This window comes from Euphorbia lathyris, chromosome 2 (genome assembly GCF_963576675.1).
Source record: "Euphorbia lathyris chromosome 2, ddEupLath1.1, whole genome shotgun sequence".
Classification (NCBI taxonomy): Eukaryota; Viridiplantae; Streptophyta; class Magnoliopsida; order Malpighiales; family Euphorbiaceae; genus Euphorbia; species Euphorbia lathyris.
In genome coordinates, this window is record NC_088911.1 from 52,716,555 (window position 1) to 52,728,208 (window position 11,654).

The following is an 11,654-nucleotide window of genomic DNA, read 5'->3' on the forward strand; positions in this document are numbered from 1 at the left end:
AGTCATCACCAAGAGAAATTTGCATTCTAGGTAATGTCCAATAAGTCATCACCACTTTTGGCTTCTCAAATCCGGTTAATCTCACACCACATCAAGGTTGTTAATTTTGAAAAATTCACTTCTGATACATATGGTAGAGTTTTAAATGAGTAATTTGTGACAAAAGTAGCACAACTTTTGGGTCTGTCAATATCTCCATGCCTGTTTATGTATTTCACGCTCCCTCTCTCTCTAAACCTCTTTCCATCTCATTCTTTTCCTCCATTTTTATTTTTGTCTGTTGATTCCAAATTCTGCTTCGTTTTTATTTTCTCTATTGAAACTATAAATTACAATTTCTTCTTATTCATTTCACATTGAATGGTTTTTTTGCCCAATTTTCTTCTTTTGGATTTGCATCAATGGTAGCTGTTAATGAATTACCAGAAAGAGATAGAAAGAGGGTTAGAGAGAGATCATGAAAGAGATAGAAGTTGAAAGAGGTTTAGAGAGAGAGAGAGCATTAAAGAGAAAGAGGTTTAGAGAGATCAAAACGTGAAAGATGTTTAGAGAGAGAGAGAGAGAACGTATAAACACGGTTTGTGCCAAGTAAACAGATCTGTTAGATTAGGGTATAATTGTAGGTTTCTGGAAAATTGAGGGATAGTTTTGTGGGTTTATTTGATATAAGGACATATCTATTTTTCCGTGATAATACAAGGGCAATGGCAAATATATGTATTAACCCGATTTTTTTTACTATAGGGTCCACCCTTTACTTATATTTCTTTTTATTATACTTGAGGATTCTTTACTTATTTACCCGTTATCTCTTATGGAAGCTAGGGTTCATTCTTAAAATACGGATTTTTATTAATTTCTATAAGTTTAGTTTTATATATATATATAAAAGTTGGGAACGAGACAAAAAGAGAGGCAGACTAGAGTGACACCCCTGCCTGTAGAAACGCAACTGCCCAAATATATTAATAAAAGGAAGATTACAAAAAGGAGGAATGAAATTGAAGCTAAGAAACATGAATATGAGCTAAGTTACATCAATCATCAAAAACAAAAGATTGGTAGAAATCCGGAGCCGAATTCCACCAAGTGAGATTAGCCTAATGGACTCTAAAGCGGGCTAACGCATCTGCAGCTTTATTACCTTTTCTATAGATGTGAGTGACCATGATGTTCATAGAAGTACAGATGAGCAGACACTTCAGCCAGTCCTACCGAACGGACCACGGGACGTTATCAAAGCGCGTCTTGAGCGAGCCAACAACATATGTAGAGTCCGATTCTAGCCAAAGTCGGTGCCAACCTTTCTCCCACGCAATGTCTACAACAAAAATGATGACTTTTAATTCCGCCATGGAGGCGATACTTGAAAGATCAACACAATAGAGTATCGTAAATCAATAAACTCGTGTTTCAAAATTGACAATTGCTAAGATAAAATAGCAATAATCGTAAATATATAAACCGAAAACAATTCTCGATGAATTAATCATAAATTGTTCTGATACCACTTGTTAGAAATAATCCGTAGATTATTCAATAAAATCACAAGATCAAAAACTCGTGTTAATAATTCAATATACGAAAGCATATCCGAATCTATAACGGTTCAAATTAAACAGAAACAAAAGCGTCTGGTTGATTAGCCTTTTAGAACAAGAAACGACTTGAATGTCTACGCTCGATGGGGAAGAATGTAGATTATGCAAAGTGTCCGTCCTAGAGACTATAACTCTATTTATAGTAAAATATATAATTACTATTGTACATCATAGAATTAGATAATTACAACCAAATATCTATTAATAATAACCCATAATTTACAGTAAAATTCAAATTTTGTAAGGTCACTCCTCCAATGTGCTAGATGAGTATATGCAAATTCTGTCTCAGACCTGCCGCATAAATAAGTCAAATAGCGTTGGGAGGACTTCGAATCGCGTTCACCGGTTGACATATGTATGCAAATCGCTGCTGTCAATGCCAATAAAGATGAACTAAATTGGCAAAAAAAAAAAATCAAATGGGGAATTCTCAACAACAGGGGATTACAGAAGAATTTCTATGAACCTTAGAGTGGGGGAAATTAGTCGTTGGTTGTCTAGGGGGAATCTGAAAATCCTTTTCCCTCTATATAGTTTTGAAGCAAGTACATTAATCCCAGAAGAGAAGATGGTATTGAAGAGACTTTGTCCTTATTGTAAATAAGAAAAGTTATTATATTAACGGCTTTACAGTTAGAATAATTTTCTATTAGCTAATTCAATGAATAACAGATTAACAGTGACTAATAGACTGTACTCAACAATATCTTTATTTTAAATCTAAACCTGTGAACTGGTAGAAATCTTCAGTAATCAACAGATTACATTGATATAAACAATCAGCAAATGCTACAGCTACTAATGATATCTCTGCTCATTCCGGCAAACCATCTCATCCTTCACCTCTTTCTCATTTACGGGTAGAAGTGTTCCTATGAAGGAGCAAAAAAATAGAATGGTGGGCTTCATCTACAACAAAAACATGGAAAGCTCACCCAGGGTGATTGAAAGAACCAATTTTGTTTAAGGCGCACCGTCGTAAGTTATTCAGTCTGATCTTGGCCTAGAAGGACCGCCTTTATGACTGCTGTAAAGTGGTAACAGCCACCGTGAACCGAATTTCCTTCGGCCAAAACAACGCCAATAAATTACCAATACTGCTGCCAAAAAAAGAATTTGAAACGCCCATCTGTACCCCCACATAAAGAAACCCATTAAATGAAGATTTGAGCATGTCCATCAGAATGATATTTTGAGCAACATAATTCAGAATGATATTTCTCCACTATGGAGCTCAGGACTTCCACAACTTTTGATTATCAACTATAGGGATAATTTTGGAGAAAGATAAAATTGTAGAAGAAAGGAGACTCCAAACTTCACTCTTAAAATGTATTAAAAAAAGAAAGGATAAGTGTTACCTGTCCAAATCAAGGATAGGACTGTAAACAAGAGCTTCCCAAGTTGCTACAATGAAATGCCAAACCGGATTGTAATAGAGAGTTTCTGCAGACCAAAACATCCTTGTGTATGTCTCCAAGAAAATAAAAAGTATCCATCCCCCAACTTCTATCAAAATGAACTTTACAATAAACCGGCCCACTACCACCAGGGCAAGGGCGAAAACCACCAACCAATTGAAGAGCTTATGGTTGTACTCCTTTATAAATAAAGATTTTGACCTCCCCAGCATCTGCAGGTTCACCCCGTATGTTCACAAATACACATTTTAGCACTTCAAAATGAGCAGTCAAGCAAACTTGTGAATATAAAAGAAACACAATTATGATTCTCCAATTTACAAAAATCCTCTGCATTCTGTTGTTTAACAAGTTCATGAACCAGCATTAAGAGGTCCAATTTTCAAGGACACGCCATTTGATATAGGTTCTATTCCGTTCATAAAAGCATCAAATATAATTTCCAAATTTCCAAATTTCTTTCAACGTTTCACATGGTGACATTATGTGTTATTTTGCTCATTTTGGTAAGACCTCAATTTTCAATCGATTTTCCTATCAAAATGTGATCCAACACATGCACATGAGGCACCCTAAAATTCCATCAATTAGAAGATTTGAAATGTAGGGAAACTTGAAAACTGAAGGACTGGATAATTAAACGAGCCTATGAAGTACAAATATAATGCCGCCTACCTTCATCATGCGTTGCTCATAGTTTACTTTAGAAGGTCCAACACACTCTTGCTCAAAGCTCTGGTTGCACAGCAAAAAACCAGCATTGAACTTTGCCATGGAAGGAAGCCTGAGAACTTGAAGCTGGTCCATTTTATCTTCACATTTAGCATACAATGCCTCACAAAGTTTTGCTGATCGATATTCATTTGCTAGTATAAAATTTTTATACACCTAAATAAATTCCCATAAGGAATATCAGCATTGGATTGTACAGTAATAAAGTCACATAATTCAAGATATTGCAAAAAAAATTAGTCCTAAAAAGTATGCCACACAATGAGATAAAGCATGTGCCTTATACATCATATTTTTAAATTTAACTGTGGTGAGCCACCCACATGACAAGATTTTCAATTACCCGCAGCAAGACCATGAAACAATAAATCAATCTGATTTAACATTTGCACAAAACCACTTGTCCTTCAAGCGGGTTGGATGTGCAAAGATTTTAAACTACAAACAACTTTTGAAGGGTGACATTAGTAATCAGATCTTGATGTTCTACTTGATATGCACAAAGACCACAGTGCCTTCCTCTTTCTTGATGTGTGAGTTAAATGTTATGATACGACATTTTGAGTTCTTATAAATGAAGTCACTTGACAGTTGAAATCTTTAATAAAGAAACTTCAAAGAAATCAATATGATAGCAAGATTTATATACACTTTAATCATTTCAAAGCACCGGAAAAACTTTTGCAAAATTCATAAATTTTAATTGTCAGGATATCATTTCAAAGTCAAAAATCTATAGAATCACAATTTCATTGTGATAAAAGAAGAGTTATCATTGGTACCTTCTCCATTTCCTCGTCTAGTTGCGCGGCAGATCTCTTTGCATGATGACGACCAAAATGCTGTTCATCAAAAGCAGTCATTGCTTTCCCTCTTGACCTTTGATGGGCATCTTGCAGAGACTGCTCAGAGAGCGGTAAACCTACTTTTGCCATTGCTTCACTGTACAGCTTCATACACCTTTCAAGAATACCCTTGTTGAAGACCTCCACAAGAGACCCTGTTGATGGAATCTCCCCTTTATTCAAGGCTTCAAGTATCTGAAAATTTAACAAGAGAGCAGAGAGAATGTAGATGAGCAGCACGTCACCAAGAATAACATTTCAACTATCCGTTGTTTCTCAAGTCACTTTCCTTTTTTTTCCTATCTTCAACTCTCTAACGCAATAAAACTTAAGAGAACGCAGAAAATAATCATGATTATGGTCCAAAGCCATCAAAGATTATATTCGAATGTCGTTAGGAGTTGATGCCTTTAAGCTGAGGATATCAGTCAACTGCCACCATAAAGCATTAGAGACAGATGGAAAATACTAATAGAATTCGAAGCACATGTGCATCCAATGGAAGTTATGGATGCATAAAAAATTCACTGTTATCCTGAGATTCACCGATCTATCAACTTTTACTTTTTGTCCACTGCCAAGAGAACTGAATCGTAGATAAAGCAGAGAAGCTCTAGTGAACAAAAAAAAGCTACTCACACAACTAAGTATTCCCAGCTAATGAAAAAAAAAACATAGCAACCTACAATAGAATGACAGCAATGGATTTACAGGTCTAGCTTAAAAGAGTAACCTGACATGAGACATAAAATTGGTACAATTAAAGTACCTGCTCCAGGAAAGCAACAAACTCTTTTCCATTTAGATGTTTTCCGGTCACAATCTTTGGGCGAATAATGCTAGCAACAAGTTCCTTCAACTGCTCCCTTCTTTCAACATATAGCGGGTCAAGCTCAGCATCCTTCAAGTCACAGAGCTTTGTTCGCTGGATATGAGGCTATCCAAATTCACAGAGCATTTAGATCATTCAAAGATAATTGTTAATTAAACATTCCAAAATATAAACAAACAATCTGGATAACAGGATATTGGTCTATGAACAAGATGTAACTACTCTTTCTCTCCCCTCACCCCGATCTTTTCTTTTTTCACTCCCAATCCTTTTTTTTCCTGTTTTCCATGAATAATATTGGTGTTTCCAAGTTTTGAATAAAATGGATGGTTACACCTTGAAGTGCAAAATCTAGCATCTACAAACTATTAAGATATTAATAATCACAATATGAAAGAGACTTTCAAATAGTTTGGAATTGGATCGATATGAAAATCCAAAGTGAACTGTGTATACTTGAAAGTCTCAAAATTAATACTCTAACGATTTAAGCTTTTAGTAAAGTTCACATGGCATGCAACAAAAAAATTTGAATACGATCTAGCATTATTTATTGTAGTGCCAAACTGTACCCAACCAATAAATATGGATCCTATTGACTTGAAACTATGTAACTGCAGAATGTAGGGATGAAAAGTTAGAAGCTAGAAGTAATGGACAGCTGGGAAATAAAAGCGTTATTTTGCAATGCAGAAAACATCTGGTGCACCCTTACTTGTGGCAAGCTGAATGCTGTGCTGTTGTCACCCATTACAGCCAATGACTCTCTAATCTGATTAACCTGATGAAAATTTACAAAAGAAGTGATGTACTACCAGATCTCCAACATTTCAATCATACTATTGGAAAGGAAATATTGATATAAGTACCTGATCAATATTCTTGTTCCCTGCAATGACAACAAGCACCTACTGTCAAACATACATTTAGCAACACAATTATCATACTGTGGATAGCACATATTCCTCTAAATGCCATGGCTTGGAGGAAAAGGAAACTGACCATCATTGTTAGGGACACGTAGAAGAGCTTCATGGACCATTTCTTGCACTGATTTCCCCTCTGGCATGCCAATCAAAAAAGGGACATCAGTGTCTTGTCAAGTATAAATGAATGACAAATACCATAATATGAAATGCAATGCAACCCACTTAAATAGTTAAACAAATCAAAGACCAATTGTCATTTATTCCCACAGCATTTCATTGAGAAATTACAAAAAGGCGTTTTCATAAGAAATATTTGGGGGCAAAAACACAATTGCAAAGAACAATTTTCATAGAAAAATCAACAGTAAGGTAAATATGGAAAAAAAAAAAAAAAATCGAAACAAAGAACTGAACTAGGTGTCTTAGGCATACAACTATATCAAGCCTACATTGCCATCAATAGAAGCAAGCAACTATTCAACAAATGATAGCTGACAAAGATATTCATAAGCTTACGTAGAAAATCACGCTGGATAAGCCACAGTAATTTTGCAGGTTCAAAAGCAACATCTTGGCCCTATAAAATAATCAGATAATCAAAAACCAATCAGATTGAAAGATCTGACTCCAAATAAAAAGAATAAAAAAAGGAGTCCATTAAATTACCTTCACTCTAATTTTCCATCAAGTGTTTGACAGCCAATCCACGAAACAGCTAGTGTTAGTAACAAAAATAGGGTTTTGAAAAGACTAACCCAAAAATTACACAGTTCTATTAAATATTACAGTTAATTCAGAACAAAGAACTCCCAACCTTCCATAAAATTCTTCAGCAAGCTCGACTGCAAATGACAGGCGAGATATGTCAGCTTCTCGAATCTACAAGTGATGGAACAAACATGTAAGGATTGCCAGAAAAAATCAAGGAAACGTGTCAAGCTTGATGCAAATGGGCCTAAATACAAATAATAAAGTAGACTTATTCAAATAATGAAGATGCTAACTTGTTTGTTTCACACATAAAAAAAAGTTAGCATCTTCGTTATTTGAATAAGTCTCTTTTTTTCTTTTTGAAGTTAGAATCCATGTATTCTCTCTCGGTATTATTATAACAACAAATTCCAATTTTCATTATCAGCTTCTTTAAAGGGGAAAAAAAGGTGCATGGTGATCAGGTTAAATGAGCTTTATTCAACTGGCGATGAAAATGGCATCTGCTGTATCCCCAAATAAAAACCACCACCTTTGTTCTGCTGTATCCCCTATATTTTTCCTTCATGAGATTTTAAGCTGTTTTCTACATGGACATGTTTACTTTATAAATCCATTTTTATATCCTTGTAGTGTAATTTTGATGCACATAAAAATCATGCCACAACAGCTATAATTTTGGTTAAGACCTCTAATACGTGACTTTCTTCAAAATATTTTAGTGATATTTTTCACGACTCTTGGTTACTTCAACCATAAAATTAATACTAGACATTGGATCTTCCATGAAAATGTTATGTTAACAAGTGGTTGATCTTTATTTTCTTACAATGTCTCTACCATAAACTGAAATAGAAACTCATTTGTATGTCTCCTAACATATATCCGCCCCCTTCGACTATTTAATTGCTTGATTTCAAGTCATTTAAGAAAAAAAATTGAGGCATTATTTCCATCATAATTTATCATATTGTCCTGTTGCTTAAATAAATGATATAAACATATATCTATATATTAAATCTAATGAAATAATAGTAATGAAAAATATGGAATCAAATAAAGTAGACACACATGTAAATGCTAGTTTGATTTTAAAGAATCATCATATATATAAGAATATGGGCATATAATTTATCCATATGGCTAATCTGTCCAAATTTGATGGCAAAGCCGTCAAAGCTTCTAAAGTCCACCCATATCAATCACAATAGGGCCATATAAAGCACCGACACTGCAAAATTTGTATATCTAACATGCCAGACTTTCAAGAAGTGGATTATTATCTATCAAAGCTATGCTGAAATAAGATTACACATAAATGACTAACCGTCTCAGGCAGATTATAAATAAGCACTGAACTCAAAACAGTGGCCAGAGCAAAAATCCTGCAGAAGCAAATAAATAAAGTCGGCCATTTTCGAACTTAGATAAAAATTATAAGACTAGATAAAAATTATAAGACTTAGAATTTACCGATCATCATAAACGTTTGACTTCCCAACACTTTCAAATCCCTCTGTATCAAGGTAAAACACAGAAGTTCGAACTCCATCAATTTCCACTTCTATTGGGCTTCCCCAAACCCAAATCCCTGCAAGAAACAAATAGATATTATAGTTCATCTGAAGCTAACATATACACTCTCTTCCAAAAATCTGCATTACCTTTTGTCTTTGTGTCACGCATATGCCCAACTCCAAAACCTGAAAACGAAAATAGACTCGAAGTTCACTAAAAATGAAGTAACTAGACCTATCCATGACTTCAATAAAATCGAATTTGTATGCACATATCCCAATTGTTGTGAAGACATCACCTTCATAACAGGAAAGAGAGAGGAGCTGATTAAGTAAAAATGATTTTCCTGAGCGGTACGGGCCAATAACCTGATTATGAAACAATATATGCCATAGTCAAAATCGAGAAATTAAAAAAAAAAAAAAAAAAAAAAAGTACAGTAAAATATACATTACTTATATGCAAATAATATAAGAAGGATGTTCTACGTTTTGTTGTTTATAAAATTAAAAGAAATGGTATAAGTGCCCCTTCAAAATCTGAAACCTGTATAAGAGAAGAGAATTACTTAAACTGGTGCATTTAGACTTAAACTCATTTTCAAATATCCAAAGCATTCAGATTTCAGAATCCAGAGGTTCTGAATCCGTCTTGTGAGGACGAGAACAAGGTCACACAGTAGGTATTGAAAGACTAGTGCTAACACAATAGATTGAAAACATAGAAATCAATAACAACAGTTCATCCCAACCTATCCCCACAATTGCTCCTTTTTATGGTCGGATAAAAGAAATATTCTAAACTCCTACTTCTTTCTGGATCCAGATTCAGATTTCCTTATAGAAAATATTTACAGCCGTTTTATATATGGACAGATATATGAGTTTAGCCATAAATAAAAATGGGAAACATGAACCAAATAGAATTGTGCATTGAATTATTCTAAAAAATTCTAAGAATAATGTCTCTTGACATTGACTTCAACATTGAACCCTCCATATTCATGCTACTAACCAAGTCATTTTTAACCAAAGTCCTAAAATAGATATTTAATTAAATGAGATGAAAACTAAGTTGAAAAGCTTAGAAGCTTAAGAAGATGTGTCTAAGTCATACAGCAACAGCTGCAACTGGTGTTGTTATTCGTCTGATGGCCTCTAACCCAGCACTTGAAAGACGGAGCTTAGTATGACCAGGATCAGGTTCCACGATAGGAAACCTGTGATGCAAAAAGGGAAAGAAGTGCTAAATGAGACCAAAAAAAAAATAAAAAATGAATATATGTATATATAAGTTTCTCCAGAACATCTAAAATATATGATAACGAAGCATTTACAATGACCAGGCAGCCATCAGAAAAAAAAAAGGCACCACAATATGTGTCACCTATAATTTTCTGCTCAACCTCTAACCTATGAAGTGTTCGGGCATGCACTTATCTCCCCAAGATAATGAGCCTCCAAAATTCATCCACACCAGGTCCTTCACCCATTTCCCATTTTACAAACACTTCTCTTGCAAAAAGAAAAAAGAAAAAAAAATTCTCTATGCCTTAATTTCTAAACTTTGAATTCTTCTCTTCAGGTATCCCCAAGTTCGTATTGATAAGATATTTCTAAAAATGTACTGCCTCAAACTATACAACATTAGGATGTTGCTAATCTGCCTGACTTCGCTGTAAACGAGCAAAATGATTAAGCTACCCCGAGTCAACTTCAGTGTTCAATACATGACCATTCCGACCTATGTTACCTTGACAAAAGCATTATATAATCTTCAGAATAAAAGCCTAACTGCAAATCAGGATGAATTGCCATCACTAATTGCAAATGTCATACCGTGCATTACTAAAGACCTTATAAGCATACACTAATATTTTTCTTTTTTTTTTAAAATACTATTGAACAACGGTAAAAACTTGAGAATGAAACAAAATTAGTACGGTATCTGTGCAACCCCATTAGAATAAAACCAAATCCACGAATAATAATAAAGGCAAAAACTTTAGAAGAGTGATTGTATCACTTACGCCTGATTAAAATTGTCGATTGAGAGACACCTGAATGCGGAAAGACAAATAACAAGCGAAACAACCAAAATCCAACTGGAAATCTTCATAGTTGAGGGATTGGCAAAGATCGTAACGGCTTTCTCCGAAATGCAGCAAAGTCAAGGACAGGTGAAGTATTGAAGTGTACCGACACGGCGCTTATTCATGAGAAGATAAGCTCAAGTGCAGTTTTACGAACAAATGGGGAAGAAAAGGAATAGGATCTGGAGAAACCGCGGAGAAGGGTGTACGTCAAGGATCGCGGGACCGCATGAAGGTGGTTTTCGCATCTAAAGAAGACAAGTACAGAAAACTGGATTTGCAGCGAAAAGCAGAGAATCCTTTGCACCGATGTATTTTGTATTAAATTACAGTGAAGTCCATAGGAAATTTTTGAAAGGTTGAGGGTGTTATTGTAAAATAAGATGACGTGAATGTAACTCTTTATTTAGGCTGAACGACTCCGGAGCTTGGAAAAAAAAAATGGATTGATCAAATATTCAAACAAACTAACGGTTTGGGACAAATATATCCTTACCTCTATTGTACTTTAACGAGACGCGATAAAAGTTGAGATAGGAATAAAGATAAATGGTTGCTATATGGGATATGAATAGTCGAGAATTATTATTTAATATTTGGTATGCGGGATATGAATATGGATAAAATAATACATTTTAGTATTGAAAGTTGAGAGTAGAAGAAAAATAAGAAATTAAAGAGAAATAGAGAGAAAGTAGAAGAAAAATAAGAAATTAAACAGAAATAGAGAAGATGATGTAATTGATTTTTATTTTGTGGTTTGTTTGCTGAAGAATTTTTATAGGTGAAGATTAACTTATGGTTTAATAAGGCGGGGAATACACGTACCCGTCAGGCCCCGTCCCGTTTTTTGCAGGGACAGGGACTAATATGGTCCCCGTAGTCGGGTACGGGGTGGGGCCGAGAAACGGTATCCCCGCCCGAATCCCCGACGAGTAATCCTCGTTTATATATAAGAATTAAACGAAAT

General features: G+C 34.8%; 1 protein-coding gene across 1 annotated transcript; it reads right to left on the minus strand.

The window, feature by feature from the left end:
- Positions 1 to 2,230: 2,230 nt before the first annotated feature.
- Positions 2,231 to 11,006, minus strand: LOC136218209 (uncharacterized). The gene is given in 18 exon segments (XM_066004973.1): positions 2,231 to 2,733; positions 2,966 to 3,237; positions 3,701 to 3,913; positions 4,540 to 4,797; positions 5,372 to 5,539; positions 6,150 to 6,215; positions 6,304 to 6,323; positions 6,437 to 6,496; positions 6,880 to 6,940; positions 7,030 to 7,038; positions 7,040 to 7,078; positions 7,132 to 7,242; positions 8,402 to 8,459; positions 8,548 to 8,665; positions 8,739 to 8,777; positions 8,891 to 8,960; positions 9,709 to 9,811; positions 10,622 to 11,006. Coding segments are annotated over 18 exon segments (1,896 nt in total). The 5' UTR covers positions 10,711 to 11,006; the 3' UTR covers positions 2,231 to 2,591.
- Between the last annotated feature and the right edge of the window lie 648 nt (positions 11,007 to 11,654).